Source organism: Anolis carolinensis, chromosome 3 (genome assembly GCF_035594765.1).
Source record: "Anolis carolinensis isolate JA03-04 chromosome 3, rAnoCar3.1.pri, whole genome shotgun sequence".
Classification (NCBI taxonomy): Eukaryota; Metazoa; Chordata; class Lepidosauria; order Squamata; family Dactyloidae; genus Anolis; species Anolis carolinensis.
Window position 1 is genome coordinate 159,233,512 of NC_085843.1, and position 17,383 is coordinate 159,250,894.

At 37.9% G+C, this 17,383-nt stretch overlaps 1 protein-coding gene across 2 annotated transcripts in view; it reads left to right on the forward strand.

The window, feature by feature from the left end:
• The window catches only part of pdzd8 (PDZ domain containing 8), a 52,639-nt gene that overhangs the window by 6,729 nt on the left and 28,527 nt on the right, over nucleotides 1-17,383 (forward strand). For both annotated transcript variants that reach the window (XM_062975655.1, XM_008114813.3), the window contains exon 2: nucleotides 11,051-11,173. In XM_062975655.1, coding sequence (XP_062831725.1) covers nucleotides 11,051-11,173 — 123 coding nt within the window. The remainder of the gene's footprint in view (nucleotides 1-11,050; nucleotides 11,174-17,383) is intronic.

The following is a 17,383-nucleotide window of genomic DNA, read 5'->3' on the forward strand; positions in this document are numbered from 1 at the left end:
CCAATCAAAAACTTTGCTAGGTCTTACTTTCAGGGAGGCCTTATATTTAGCAATTCAGCAAAACCTCTACTAGGTCTTATTTTTTGGGGATGTCTTATTTTAGGGGAAACAGGGTAAAGGTGCTTAGAGAAGGTTTGAGAATTTGCCTATGTACTGGTGATTTTTAAGGCACCCTTCCCAGAGTACTATGACCTTAGAGGACCCTTGCAGATGCCAGCATTGTTGAAATAATAAGCTGCTCATAAACTGGCAACATTCTCTACTTTCCCCTTGCTGCTGCATACCCATGATTTTTTCAGCTCTCCTGTTCATTCCTATGGGACTGTAATAGTCTGAACTTCAAGATCTCAGCCCTAAGGTTTTGTCCCTCTACCTGTCTGTTTTATAGAGCAGGATTTATCAGAAGGGAGTCTAATATGACAGTTTTAATGGATCACCTAGTACTTGTAGTTGCTGATATTGTCACAAAGAATTGATGGATTGAACCTTGATCTGGCTCAATAAGACATTCTGAAAAATGTTTTCAAGCAACAATGCATACTTAGACTATTTGAATACAGATTAGCTCCAGCATCATTTCCTTAGGCTTTTTAATCTTTGTATTATCGTACAAACAAAAATTAGTTTCAGAAGACTGAAGTTCACCCACTTCTGTCTTACAAAAAATACTGAATCCTGGTTAAGTGTTATTGTATTATCCTCCACTATACTCAGTCTGTATGACATGCAACTGTTCTTTGTCTGATGAGTATTCTAGATAAAATATCCCCTGCCTGTATTTTGTTTCATCCAGTAGCTCTGTATCTAATGTGAGCTAGAATCTAGAAACCTAAATTTTCACAATTTGTAACTGTAAACTGTAAATGGAAGAGTTTTTTTCCCAGTATTTGTAACAGTTGTGGCTTTTTAGTTCAAAAACCTGTCCTTTCTCTAGACCAGGGGTCCCCAAACTAAGGCCCGGGGGCCGGATGCGGCCCTCCGAGGTCATTTACCTGGCCCCCGCCCTCAGTTTTATAAAATAATATATTGTATCTCTATATATTATTGATAATAATATTATAATGTAATACAATATAACACTAATAATAATACCATATAATAATATTAATTATATATTCTATATTACATATAATATTACTAATAATATTACAGTACAGTTGTATAGTTCAATATAGTAATATATAATGCTATTATTGTGCTATGCTAATAATATAATATATTATATGTACATATAATTTGTAAGCCACTCTGAGTCCCCTTTGGGGTGAGAAGGGTGTGATACAAATGTAGTAAATAAATGCAGTAAATAAATAATAAATAAATTTTAGACTTAGGCTCACCCAAAGTCTTAAATGACTTGAAGGCACACAACAACAACAACAACAACAACAACCCTAATTAACTTGACTATCTCATTGGCCAGAAGCAGGACCACACTTCCCATTGAAATCCTGATAAATGTATGTTGGATAACATTGTTTTTATTTTTAAATATTGTATTGTTCTTTCATTGTTCTTGTTGTTGTTGTTGTTGTTGTTGTTGTTTTTGCACTACAAATAAGACATATGCAGTGTGCATCGGAATTTGTTTGTATTTTTTTCAAATGATAATCCGGCCCCTCAACAGTCTGAAGGATTGTGGACCGGCCCTCGGCTTAAAAAGTTTGAGGACCCCTGCTCTAGACAAAAGCAAATTTGTTACATCATCACACATAATTCATATAAATATTGCTTCTAATCTGATAATTTCAGTCTCTAAAAAAGATGACTTTGTGGTATTAAAATGTACCTTTGTGTCTTATATTCTACATTTCCTGTTAGCGTTAATTCATATTTTAAAAATATTGTGTAGTTCTTCCTTGTAGATGTAAGATAAGTCTTAGCATAACTGATTCTAAGTTCATAGAATCATAGATTCGGAGGAGACCACAAGAGCTATTTAGTACAAACCCCCTGCCATGCAGGAATATCAAATCAAAGAACTCCCAAGAGATTGCCATCCAAACTCTGCTTAAAAACCGCTAGAGGAGACTCCAAAACACTCTGAGGCAGCATGATTCCACCATCAAACAGCTGTTATTGCTGTAATGTTCTTCCTAATGTTTAGGTTATTTTAATATTACAATTGGTTATCTGATTAAACCTTTAAAGAAGAAGGAATTCTTTTCTAAAGTTCCGTTTGGCTTTTATAGGTTTTTTAAGTACTATATGTGTAAACAGAAAGTATGGTATAGAAGTTTGAGTTGCTGAATTAGTATTCTAGGAAATGAGGACTTGTGTTTGTACTCAGACATGGAGACCCATTTGGTAATCTTGCACAAGTTGTAATCTTTCAGCCATAGAGAAAGATAACAGTTCTAATTAATTCTTCATAGGAAAACACTTGCGTTTATATAAATTGGAATTTACTAGAAGCATGTAACAATACAGTGTGTGTATTGAATCTGCTGTTTGATTTGTAGGGAACATCTGTTTTAGCTAATCAAAATGGTTAATTATTAAATTGTGTATTAGATTCTACACATAGGAACTTAGTGTTGTAGAAGACTAGACTTTATTTGTTATTATTTACTTCACTTATATACCGCTTTTCTCACACCAGATGGGTGACTCAAAGCGGTTTCCATTTGCTACAAATGTATATGATCCAACAATATTTACAAATGACTTTACATTGAGTAATACAGGATATCAGTTACTCTATTTTGAAGAGGAATTTAAATGAATGTGAAAAGAAATTAAAACAAAACAGTTACAGGAAAAAGTGACTAGATGTGAAATAAATGATTGGCATTATTACAAAATTCTGGTAGAGAGAATTTTCTAGATAGTGTTGGTCTTTGGTAAGCCCCCACTCTATTTTGTGCTGCTAGTGAGACATAAATACTGTACTGGTCTCTGGCACATTGAGGGGAAATGCTGATTTCAGGGGTGAATAGCTAAAAGCTGGAGGCTAGAGTACTTAGTGTATATATATGTGTGTGCAAATGTCTGTAAGTTAAGCCAGGACCATAGCCAGAAAATTCGGGGGGGGGGGGGAATGTGAAACCTTTTTTAAGCGAATCATTAAGAACACTTCCATAACGCAAAATAATTTAGAAATCAGGCCCATTGATAAACTTCACTGGACACTCATGGGGATTTGGTTAACCAGTTAAAATTCATGAGTAAACCAGGTTAAAAAAAAACCTGAAATTTTTTGGTGGGGGTGGTGGGGTTGAACCTCTAGACCCCCCCCCCCCCCCGGCCTGGCTACAGCCCTGAATTAAACTAATGTAAAATGCTGAGGAAAAATGCAGCCTGTTGTAAGAAGTTTATGCAAAAAGAACATTGAATCATCCATTGACCATGTATTTGATTTTGCATTCTGCTTCAGAGCTAGTTAATACTATAAGATTGTTTTTGAACATATTTTGTGGAGGGTTACTTTTATTAAGGACTGAACCAAATGCTAAGTAATTTGCCCAAGGAAAAACTCATTAGCACTTAAATGTAGTATCCAGGAAATACGTATAAATATGATTGTTGACAGTAGAAAATTATTTTAATCAGGGCAGTTCTCTGGGGTCGCTGTCTGTTATATTAAAGGTTTTACACCTTCAAATCTGTTTTAAAAATTTGCATGTTAAGTAACATGGCACTCAAATGGAATGTCTTTGTCTCCTGTGCAGCACTTTCATGTAGCACGTATGTAAGGAACATTTTTGTGTGTTACAAACCTGATCAGGAGGGTTTTAAACTTGAGTTTTCTGAGAGAGTGTGTGTTTGTGTAGTCAGGAGTTTATCAGGTGAGAATGACCCAATTGTTATAGAGACAATTGGCCTCCCAAAGTCTTAGTCCAACAATCAAAACCATTATACTCTCACACTAATTCCTCCCTACTGGAGAAAAAATTGAGAACTAAATATTACCTTATGAATTCAGCGTGTGGACCTAGATTTTCTTTATTCTGAACAACATCCTTTTTGTGTCTTTTAGCAGTTTTTTTATGCAGTTGATCATGAGGTGTGGGTGATGTAATGTAACTGGTAGATACTTGTATTTCCCTTCCTCATGAGATAGCACTTGATTGAATCTGGTTGTTCCTGTGGAAATACATAGTATTCAATACTGACATGTTCTTAAGGGTTTTCTATGGAATTGTTGTGGTTTTTTTTAGTATACACTTGAGATCAGGAGAAAGTCATGTTTTGAGAGAACATGCAACAGTATAGAATCAAACAAATCTTACTTGGGTATCCACTTTTATAACTTTGGTGAGATAAATTACATGGTTGCTAAATAGTAAAAATGCAGTCAGAAGTGGGTGGGTTTAATTTTAAAAAACCCTTTAAAAACCCCTTGAAGTATGTTTTTTTTTCATGTACACATTTTATTTCTTCTCTAAAATATAAAAAGATAAGCATTTGCTTATCCAAGGCATAGAGCAGATTGCCAAGATGCATTCAAGCCCCCGCCCCAAGACTGGGCAGAAGGAATGAGCCCCCACAAAACAATCAGGCAAAATTACTAAAATAGCTATTGCCCCTAACCACCTCCCAAGAACAAATAAAGACTGCATTCCATTTATCCTTTGTACACTTAACTTGGGAGTAATCTACACTGAATAACTAGGATGGAGTTCAAAATAGATTATGTTTTTAAAAGTCTACTTACATAACGATGTGCAAATGATCACTTTCTTTGGTGACAAAAAGTGAATACAGATACACACTTAGTTAAAATAGTTATGTTTACTGTTTCATTGTAAACATACATGAGAGTTGACGCCTGGCCATTTTCAAGCCAGTATGGAAAATGTTGTGGCTTCTTTTCCCTCCCTGTCTCTTCCAAAGCCTTCATTATAGTTCATGTGATTGTTTTCCCTTGATACTTCCTCCATATCTGAAGGTGCCAAATACCATTTTGTAGCACAGACTTTGATTTTGCTTTTAATTCACCTTTTACACCTGATTGGTTATAAAGGTATTTCTACTTCAGTTGTATGAAAACTAACAGCTGTCATGTTTTCTAATTCAAGGTCTTGCCAGTTCATCCATTAGATATGTAATCTGCTTAGAGCAGCTAAATCAGTGTGGGAGTTGGGTATATAATAAGGACATTCGTCTGTTACATAAAAAAGAAATACACATTTACTTTTTTGTTGCTCTTGAGAACTCTGATTTTAACTAACCTAGGTGATATATCTTAATGAAAGAGGAGGTGTATCACATAGGTTAAGGACTGGAAAGCTGAGTGAGAGAAATAATAATAATAATAATGGTAAAACTTTATTTCTATCCTCTCCTATCTCCCCAGGGGGACTCAGGGCAATTTACAACATATAGCGGCAAACATTCAATGTCATAAAGTGCAGGAAAACAATAATAAAAAAGTGATAACATCTTAAACATCAAATATCAAATAATAAAACAGGACAATAAATTAAACATTACTAAAATACACAATTTTAGTCTTAGAGCATAACATGCTGTGTGCCATAAAACATAGCTGAAGGGAAATAGTGATATGAACCCTAGAGATGTAGGTGTAGAGACAAGAGTTCTAAAGAAATAAATTGGAAACAAAGACTAGGAAAGCAAAAGGTCCAGAAGACCCTTTCTCCATTCCAGTTGTCACCACTATGTCCTCTGAGGAAGAAAAGGATAAACAGGCACAGATCCATTGTGTGTAGGCCCAGCCATCTTTACCTCTCCAAGGCAGTATTATATAACATCTTACTGTAATTGTATTGATCTTGTTGTTTATTTACGATCATAGTGATATCATTTATTTATGTTTTCTTTGGTATATTTTAAACAATTCAATCATTAACGAAGTTTTCAGAGATATTATACATTGCGAATTTGGAGAAAGATATGTCACAGACAGAACGCCACCAGATAAGATTCAACACAGTTTATTAAAGATACAGAACCAAAAAATGCTCATAAAAAACAAAGAGCTAGGCAAACACTCGCCTTCAATATGAAAAGTCACTCAAAAACGGTTCAAAAGATAAACCGGATTAAACAGGAGTTTAATCCGGGTTAAACCAAAAATGCTTACTTCAGCCTGGCACTTTAAACAAACAAAAGCTGGTAAACAAAGATTCAATAAAACATAAATACTGGCAGCAGATTCCTCTCTGCTACTCAACAGCTGTGGTTGAGTAACTAAGTTGTTATTCCTCCGTGCAGCGGGCGAACTCCGGGTCCAAATACATCAATCAGGGTTGCAGCGGTCAGCGGGGTCCCAATCCGGTCCGAGGTCGATAGCCAGGTGCAGGCGTCTTAAATTCCACGAATTCCACCGATAGCCAAAGAAAGGGTAGTCCAAGGTCGCAGTCAGTCAGTCAGTCAGTCAGTCCAGCGTCAATCCCGAGTAGGTAAATAATGTCCGTCAAGAAGACGACGGAGGTCCAAGCTAATAAGATTAAACACAGGTTGCACAACAAAAGCCCACACAGTTCCTCCCGCCGTTTATGCCCAGAGTCCTTGGTAACTTACGTATTCAGCAAACGAAACACACCCGTCTTCAGGAAATTCCCAACAAGAGCCCAAGCGTTCGTCCAGATTACCTTGCCCAACGCAATTAGCCCTGGATTCAAGACCCCATTTTATGCCAGTTACAACTCCTCATCGCTATCAGCTGTTACCCTAATTCCAGGTGCCTCATCATCATCATCCTCATCAGAGCTAAAACATCTTTGACTACGCCCCACAGCATCCCCAGCTGTGGATCCCGTTCCATCCCTCCAACTCGTCCACGGGTCCGATCCTGCAACCCGCCAGTCGCTTCCCATGCTTTCATTACCAGGAACACCCAAATCTTCCCTCACACGAGCCCATTCCATGTCATCCTCCTCTGAACTAACCACCTCTTCCTCCATTCTCTCGGTAAAACCCTCAAAGGAGTCTTCGTCAGTTGATTCTGCAAATATGTCCCGCAGCCGTTTCCTCTCTCGCTCCTCAAGAGAGTCTGACTCTCGAGGAGTCTTACGACCACGTCTCCCAGTATTGGAGCCATAAGGCTCAACCATAACAAGATAATAGAAGTTGTTCATTCTATTAGAAGAGTATGAACAGAAATTAAGTTAACCTCTTTAGTAAAATAGCAGATATATTGAAGTAGCTGTGCATTTTTATACACTGAGGGAAAGAACTGGATGAAACTGCATCTTGCTAGGTTATTAGGGAGATACAAGAGACAGGTGTGCTGAAAACACAGAAAGTAGAAAATTTTTAGGAGCAAAAGATTATTGAGGAAATATGCATAGAGATATTAAATATGTTTAAAGATACTAATTTAAGTTGCCATATAAAATGGTACTATTTGGCATATTATGAAATCCAAATATGTAAAAATATATTGTTTGTATAAGATTGTATTAAAGAGACAGCTGCAGTCCTATACTGCCTAAGCAAATTTATCTTAAATTTTGTTATTCAAAAAGTTGGGGAAAATGAGAAGAGAAACCACTGATTTTATAATTAACAAAATTAAGTGGTGACACTTATTGGCCAAGGTAGTAACCTATTTGGATATAAAGTTCAACATTGAAAATACTGAACTCTTGAGTAATGTATTACTTTAAGCATTGAATTGCTACCTGTATGCTCTCTCATGAAAATGGAAGCATCCACTCCATTCAGAATGTATCTTGAATTTGATTATTGGATGTCTTCCAAAGGTTCAGGAATTACCATTTTCTAAAGGTGAAATGATTTCATCAGTATTTTTCCTCCTTTCTCCAAATTTCTGTATGTTTCCATGGAAATAAGGGATTGTTTTTCAGGACTGTTTGACTTTTCCTGAGGCTATTATATCTCTAGATATGTTCTTCAGGAGTGAACAACACATTCTTGGATCAACCCAGTGCAAAGTTTTTAAGAAATACAAATCAGCAAGGTTTAGCTGCAGAACAGGTCATGTGGGGTAGGAAATGGATCTAAAGGTGATTACCTTTCTTTTTTATTGAAAAATTACATCTTTTAATTATGTAAAATTTGGAAATTGTTCTTCATTGAATTCACAAACTACCTCATCAGGATGAAAGTTTATTAGTTGAAGATCTATACTGAAAGAATGTTTCAAAGATCATGCTACTCACTCTATCTAAACAGCAATAATATACATTGTAATATTTTGACAAGATTGTATAAACTGAAGTTTGAATGTATTCAAACACTATTACCCATTTATTATAGATCAGTTTAGTTTTGGAGCAATAGAGTAATTTGTTCTTGGTGTTCCATATTCTGCAACAGATATGGCTGTTTGGACAGTTATCAAAGTTAGCCTCATGCAAAATGCATTGCAGTAGTCACATCTTATTTGACTGGGGCTTTGTTGAAGTCCATAGTATAAACCCATTGTTTAGTAATAACATATGCATATGGTAAAGAAAATATTATGAGTAACTATTAGATTTCTTTCCAATACAAATTATTTTGAGGGACATTACTAGCTTATGTGAAGAGGACAAAATTGTCCTGATTCTTGTCATAATGGTTCGTTTGACAATCCAGTCATTTGATATCCCCTTAGACACAGAGGTCAATGAGAGTACAGACATGAGATGATGATTTGAGTGATATGAAACTGACACAATAATTTGGGATTAGATATTAAGATATATTTCATTAGAACTCCACAATTTCAATGCTGTCACTATTGAGAAAGCTCATCTTTTGTAGTTTAGTGTTTAATACATGTTGTATTTGAAATGTAAAATATCTACATTAAAAATCTTTGCATTTTTTATATTTTCCACATTGGAAAGATTATTTTAGAGCTTTTGTTTCTTTTTTAAATGTCCTTAATTAAAGTCCCTGCAAAAATGGATATTAAATAATTTATGGCGTAAGCAATCTGTCAGATAGTGACTAAAATAAATTTATAGCACAAAATGTGCCTTTTGATTTTGCAGTGGACGTTGGCTTCAGTGTCTTTCTCCAGGTCAACTTAGGGCTTTGTGAGGAAAGTCTTTGTGGTGGGTTGTTCCAGAGGAGAGGGCAAGAAAAATAAAGTATGCCTCTCTCTCCCCCCAAAAGGAGGCTGTTCTAATCCTTACAATTTCACTGAAGGTACTAGTTATTACTTGCCTGTATCCCTTCAACATGTGCTATTATATTACAGAGTTTGAGTAGTCATCATTCTCTGTTGCTAAATAAAAACTGATGACATGTGGGGTGGGCCAGAATAAATGTTCTAGTTCTCCAAAACATTGAAATTGTGCTTCATCAGAACATTGGGGGTTTTTATTTAAAGTATTCATTTACTTACCAGAGTGTGTTAAAAGTTGCCCATTGCAATGATGAAAAGGTAATTCATTAAATCATTTGATGTTCTGCTCATTACTTTTACCTGACCTGCTGAATTTTTTGTTAAGAATATGCACTTAGAAAGAGAAGAGGGTGGCATGAATGTTTTCTGTCATAATATCTATACAATCTAAAAGTAATGTTTGAAAGTGACAAAAAGCCTGAACACTTTGCACTAGTAGATAAATAATAAAGTAATTCTGCTCAGTGTGATGATTTTGAAATATGACTTTCATATACCCTTGCTCTCTCCCCATCCCAGTACTTATAGGCTAATTATGTTACCTGTAAGTCATTATAGTAGAGTCTTACTTATCCAACATAAATGGGCCGGCAGAATGTTGGATAGACGAATATTTTGGATAATAAGGAGGGATTAAGGAAAAGCCTATTAAACATCAAATTAGGTTATGATTTTACAAATTAAGCACCAAAACATCATGTTGTACAACAAATTTGACAGAAAAAGGAGTTAAATATGCAGTAATGCTATGTAGTAATTACTGTATTTACGAATTTAGCACCAAAATATCACAATGTATTGAAAACATTGACTACAAAAATGCATTGGATAATCCAGAACACTGGATAAGCGAGTGTTGGATAAGTGAGACTCTACTGTACTTCCAAACTCTGGATTTGCCTGTCATTAACACTGGGTTTAATGGCATTCCAGAGATTGGTGCTTAATGGCTAAATTGATGCTTTGCTTGGCAGTGAAGGAAAATGTTTCATCCTGTTGGGAATGATTGTGCAGTTCTCATGAAAAACAAAGATGCTCTGTGGAAGAGTAGATCATGAGGTCTCAGCTGTGATAAAATGCATAGAACGATATGCGAAAACAATGTTCTTTATTGGCTTAGGATGCTAAGAAAGAAAACACTTTGCTTTTCTCCAAGAAATTATTTAACGGAACATTGGATAACAATAGTCTAGTATACATATTTTCTAGATCAGGCATGAGCAAATTTTGACCCTCCAGGTGTTTTGGACTTCAACACCCACAATTCCAACATTTGGAGGGCCGAAGTTTGCCCATGCCTGTTCCTAGATACTCATATTCCAATTACTCAGGGAGCAGCTACACCAGGCATTTGCCAGATACGGCCCTCTGGGCCCTTGTGTCCATCCCTCGAAATTCCCCCCATCCTCTGGGCATAAGGATGTGGCAGCCTGCCATGTCCTTATGCCAAAAGGACGAGGGAGGAAGGCATGTGGCGGCTGGGAACCCTCTAGAGTGCTCTCTGTCGCCACATGCCTTCCTTGAGTCCTTCTCTCGGCATAAGGACAGAGCGAGCCGGGAGAAACCCAGCCCGGGCGAAAAGGCAAGTGGCGAATGAAGTGGCTCCAAAGCTGTCTTGCCTGCCGCTTGCCTCTCCCTTCTTTTCTGGTGTCAGAATGAGGCAAGGCCATGTCCTCATGCTGACAGAAGGGAGAGGCAGGCAGAGACCAAGGGACCTCTAAAGCCTCACTTTCCTCCCAGCATAAGGATGGGGCAATCACCTGAGGGTGATCTGCCCCTGCCCCCCCTCTCACCCCAGATCATTATGCTTCTGTGGATGTCTCCTATAGAGATCAGAGTGTTGCAAAATATATATTTTTTCTTTCTTCTCCTTACTCTTGAACTCTATTCTGTTTTAGCTTTAAGTTTGTAATTGTTTCATATCACTGTCTTATTGGTGCAGCTGAGGTGCTAAAACAAACACAGCACTAAATAGTGATTCATATTTATCTTTTAAAATAGGTTCAAGCCGTTCTTTCCATTTCAAGTTGAGCCCCCTGAAGAATATCAAGATCGGCTTCTCAGTATAAAAGATTTTTCACTAACTGAAGGACGGTTGAAACTTTCCTTAATAGAATGTGCAAGGTAAGTGTTTGGAACTATTTCTACTTTTGGTTTCATAGAGTTTCTAAATTTCATGCGTATGGACTGGATTAGATTGTGGATTGGGGATGTGCAACTTAAAAATAAGGATATCAGCACAAGTACAACTATGCACAAGTACAGCTGATTTATCTTTAATATGTTTTCAGTTACAATAAGCACAGCGTCTGATCTCACTGCACTAACTCAAGTTTGCAGTGAGATGTTGATAATAGCTATTAGCAGCACATTTTAGTCTAGGTCAGTATCCTTTATAAGTGCACTTCAAAACAATCTTTTTATTTTCTTTGAGAATTGGGAATCAGCAGTGTCATTAACAGTAAAATTATATGCAAGTCATATTCTGTTCAATGTGGCTTTTTGCAACTTACGTTTGTATAGGATTGGTATCCATGCACTTTCAGTGATAAACATAAAGCAAGTCTATATAGGAATTTAAATTAAGAATATGTTGCCAACCCTCAAAAACAAAATATAGAAGACATATTTAAATAGCAAACAATAGCAGCAAAAATTGAATATTGCCTTGCTGCATTTAATGTTTTGCCTTGTATTTCAGTTCTTGAGCAATATTCATCAGCTTTCCATTCATAATAGTTGCTCCTTTATCTTCCCTTTAATTGGACAAATTTTAATTATAGAATGCTAATGGATGCACAGCCAAATATAGTATTTCAGATATAAGCAGGCAAGTTTGATGCACATATCAAAAACACACTCGGTGTGTTGTATTTCACCTCAGCCTTAGGAATAACAAGATTTTTTGGAAATACTGCAGTCAAACCCTAACAATCCCAACATCATAAAGAGGACCAAACACTGAAAAATGATAAAGAGACATTGGAACACATATTTCCATACATGTCAACAAAACAGAAAGGAATGGTAAACAATAATACAACAAGTATGTTCCGTTGCCCTGTAGGGATTTCACTACCCTTCAACCTCACTGTATGTGCATCAGGGATCAGCACTCTTACTGTTACTATTCATACTCTATATGGACACTGCTACAGCAGATTTACAGACTATGCAGCCCTGGACACTCGTATAAGCAGATGACATTGCACTCAGGTACCAGAAACATGCAGCCTTCCAACAACAGCTGCAGACATGGAGTGATGGGCTCAGTGAAAATGGACTACAACTGATCATACCCAAAACAGAGTATCTGGAATGTGGCCTTCAAACTTAAAAAAAAAACATTTTTGTAGTCTTAAATTATAAACTATCAATAGAAATGAGGGTGTACAGGGGGAAAACTAATCGATCAGATTTTTATTCATATTGGTTGTTTTTTATTCAATATGTTTTAGAGAGTGAAAAGGTAAAATGATACAACCTTGTTGGTTAGGAGTTTTAGATATGACATTTGTTTAATTGATGACTTATACATTTTATGATAAAGGAAATGATACTTGTTCAGGCCTTGGTGGCGGGGTTATGTGTTTGTAAAATGTTCATTGTTTTGTGTTCTGTTTCACTGTAAGTTGTTAATGTATGTAAATAAAAATTTATATTACAAAAAAAACTGAAAAAAATTCAAATTAATGGACAAGTACTAAAGAAGTCCACCCAGCTTATATACATATACTAGCTATGCCCGGCCACGCGTTGCTGTGGCGAAGTATGGTGGTATGGGCAATAAAGTATTGAGGAATTGGTGGTAGTTAAGGTAAAGGGTAAAGGTTTTCCCTTGACATTAAGTTCAGTCGTGTCTGACTTTGGGGGTTGGTGCTCATCTCCATTTCTAAGCCGAAGAGCTGGCGCTGTGGCATGACTGCAGGGAGCGCTGTTACCTTCCTGTCGGAGCAGTACCTATTCATCTACTCTCATTTGCATGTTTTTGACGTTCTGCCGGCTTGTTTATGTTGGATAATTGAGACTCTACTGTATATTTATAATCTTATATTATATGCTTAGAACTGGATTATATGAGGCCCCTTGTACACAGCTGGATAAAATGCACACTGAAGTGGATTCTATGGCAGTGTGGAGTCAAGATAATGCAGTTCAAAGCAGATAATATGAGATTATAAATGGGTTATATAGCTGTGTGGAAGGGCCTTGAGTCTACACTGCCATATAATCCAGTTCAAATCTGATAATCTGTATTTTATAGGCAGTGTGGAAGAGGCCTAAGTGAGACCTAACTCTGCCTGTTCCCTGGGCTGATTGGGTTGCTAGGAGACCAAGTGGGCGGAGCTTAGCCTTCTAACTGGCAGCAATTGGCTAAAAACAATTATTCCTCTCCCTCTAATTGGGACTTTATTTTTCTTTTCTTTTTGTTGTATCAACCTAGAGGCGTGGATGAGGGGTTGTGCTGTCAATTTTCAAGGTTGTGGGGTGTTTAATTTTGTTGTTTTGTTGGTCGCCGGGCTTCCATCACTCTTTTATATATATAGACTAGCTGTGCCCGGCCACGCGTTGCTGTGGCGAAGTCTGGTGGTATGGGAAATAAAGTATTGAGGAATTGGTGGTAGTTAAGGTCAAGGGTAAAGGTTTTCCCCAGACATTAAGTCCAGTCGTGTCTTACTCTGGGGGTTGGTGCTCATCTCCATTTCTAAGCCGAAGAGCCGGCGTTGTCCGTAGACTCCTCCAAGGTCATGTGGGATGACTACATGGAGCGGCGTTACCTTCCCGCCGGAGCAGTACCTATTGATGCACTCACATTTGCATGTTTTTGAACTTCTGGGTTGGCAGAAGCTGGGGCTAACAGTAAAGGCTCACTCTGGTCCCCCAATTCAAACCTGCGGCCTTTCAGTCCAGAAGTTCAGCAGCTCAGCGCTTTAACACGCTGCGCCATCAGGGGATATTATTTCCTAAAGGTTGTGAATATATAATATTTCTGATTGGTTTTTTTTGTTTGTTGGAGGCAAGTATGAATGCTGCAATTAGGAAAAATGATTAGGATGTAATGCCCTTGCAGCTTTAAAGCCTGGCTGTTTCCTCCCTGAGTGAATTTTTTGTGGGGAGGTGTTAGCTGGCCCTGATTGTTTCCTGTCTGGAATTCCCTTGTTTTCAGAGTGGTATTGTTTGCGATATTTTATGTGCTTCTACTGTCTGTGGCCCTGAGAAAACAGAGGATTTGCCAGACTTTGATGATGGGAATACTTTGTTGGGAGGTGTTAGCTGGCCCTGATTGTTTCCTGTCTGGAATTCCCCTGTTTATTTACTGTCCTGGTTTTAGAGATTATATTGTTCTGCATTATTCTATCCCAGTAATTATTTCATATTAAAGAAGAATCTCAGTTATCCAACATTCGCTTATACAATGTTCTGGATTATCCAACGCAGTCTGCCTTTTCATAATCAATGTTTTTGTAGTCAGTGTTTTAAATTCATTGTGATAATTTAGTGGTAAATTTGTAAATACAGTAGAGTCTCACTTATCCAACATAAACAGGCCGGCAGAATGTTGGATAAGCGAATATGTTGGATAATAAGGAGGGATTAAGGATAAGCCTATTAAACATCAAATTAAGTTATGATTTCACAAATTAAGGACCAAAACATCATGTTAGACAACAAATTTGGAAGAAAAAGTAGTTCAATACACAGTAATTCTATGTAGAAATTACTGGATTTATGAATTTAGCACCAAAATATCACGATATATTGAAAGCATTGACTACAAAAATGCATTGGATAATCCAGAACGTTGGATAAGCGAGTGTTGGATAAGTGAGACTCTACTGTAATTACTACATAGCATTACTGCGCATGGAACTACTTTTTCTGTCAAATTTGTTGTATAATATGATGTTTTGGTGCTTAATTTGTATAACGATTACCTAATTTGATGTTTAATTGGCTTTTCCTGAATCCCTTCTTATTATCCAACATATTCACTTATCCTGCCGGCCTGTTTACGTTGGATAAGTGAGACTCTACTGTATATTTCTAATCTTATATTATCTGCTCAGAACTGGATTATCTGAGGCCCCTTCTTCACAGCTGTATAAAATGCACACTGAAGTGGATTATATGGTAGTGCGGAGTCAAGATAATCCAGTGCAAAGCAGATAATATAAGATTATAAATGGGTTATATAGCTGTGTGGAAGGGCCTTGAGTCTACACTGCCATATAATCCAGTGCAAATTAGATAATCTGTGGAAGAAGTTAAGTGAGGCCTAAATCTGCCTGTCCCCTAACTGAAACCTGGCTGTCCCTTGGCTGGTTGCTAGGCAACCAAGTGGGCAGAGATTAGCCCTCTAAACTGGCAGCAATTGGATAAAAAAAATTATTGCTGTCCCTCTAATTAGGACTTTATTTTTCTTTTCTTTTTGTTGTATCAACCTTGAGGCGTGGATGATGGGTTGTGTTGTCAAATTTTGAGGTTGGGGGGCCTGTACTTTTGTTGTTTTGTGAATTGCCGTGATGCCGTCACTCTTTTATATATATAGATTTACTGGTCTCCATAAATGCCAGACGAATAAATGCAGCCTGGTTGAAATGGTGACAAACTACTGGCATTCTGTGTGACTCAAAAATGCCTGAACAACCTAAGGCTAAGATCTACACTACAGTTGTTTGCCCAGTAGCTCTCTATGGGGCAGAGTGCTGGCCAGCAACCAAGAAACATGAACAAGCCCTTGACACAATGGAAATGCTGAGATGGACACTTGACTTTACTCTTCTTGACCATGTGCCAGATTGATGACATTTGTTAAAGACTAGGAATAAAAGTGATCAGCAAGAAAATGCAGGACGCAGGACTACAGTGGTACGGCCATGTCATGAGAAGAGAACTAACATCAATAACACAAACAGCGCTACATTTGGAGATTGCAAAGGTGGTTTGAAAAGATGGATGGACACCATCAATGAAGACATGCGTTCTGCCAACCTGAGACCTGAGGATACCCAAAACAAAGCCTTGTGGAAATGACAATCACAATGTTAACCCCTCCATTGGGAAAATCTATCTATATATATAATAAAAGTGAATGTTTGTATGTATGTTTGTGGCAGCATTTTGATTGGTCGGGCGGTGTATGTGCCAGCGTTTTGATTGGCCAGCCGGAATATGGGCCAGCTTTCTGATTGGCCAGCCAGAATATGGGCCAGCTTTCTGATTGGCTGCCACTATCACAGACCACTGGGACCCCTGAGGCAAAAACTACCACAAACAGGCTTTGGCCTACTCTCTCTCCTCAGAACGATGCTAGCTTTGGTACACTTAACAGACTTCGGCCTACACGTTTGTAATAAAAAATACCACTGGGACCACCAGGAAGGCCGGACCTGGACCAAACTTGACACACATAACCCCTAGGACCCATGAACCCACTGACAACGGATCTGTACCAAATAAACCCAGTGCATACTGATAATAAAAAACTTTAGATTTACATTACTATATCTACTTTCCACAACAGACTGAAGAGAAAAAAATGACTATCTTTTTAATCTATTGTTAATCAGTTTGGGGGAGGGTGGACCAAGGACAATGGGATTTGCAGTACCTTCATCCAATTCACCTTCCACAGGCCACTGTGATTCCCATGAATGATGAAACTGTACCAAACTTGATACACAGGTGCAATGTGGCCCCCTTTACGTCCTGATCCGGTTTGGTGCAGGATGGACCATGGATGATGGGATTTGCAGTACCCTCACCCAATTCACCTCCCACGGACCACTGTGATACCCATGAAAGACGAAACTGTACCATACTTGACACACAGGTGCAATGTGACACAATTTATGTCCTGGTGTGGTTTACAGGAGAATGCACCAAGGATGATGGGATTTCCAGTACCTTCATCCAATTCACCTCCCACAGACCACTGTGATGCCCATGAATGATGAAACTGTACCAAACTTGACATGTAGGTGCAACGTGGCCCACTTTATGTCCTCCTGTCATTTGAGGGAACAACGGACCAGGGAAGATGGGATTTCCAGTACCTTCACTCACTTCCTCAGACCACTGCAACCCACACCAGTGACTGATAAAAGATCAAACTTGGCACACATACCCCCCATCACCCACTTTATGTCCTGCTGCAGTTTGAGGAATAATGGACCATGGATGATGGGATTTACAGTACCATCACTCCCCCAGACCACTGCAACCCCCACCAATGTCTAATCAAGACCAAACTTGACACATCGAGTCCCCATGACCTACTTTACATCCTGGAGCTGGGTATGATAGTCCACCCAAACATCAGGCACTAAAGAA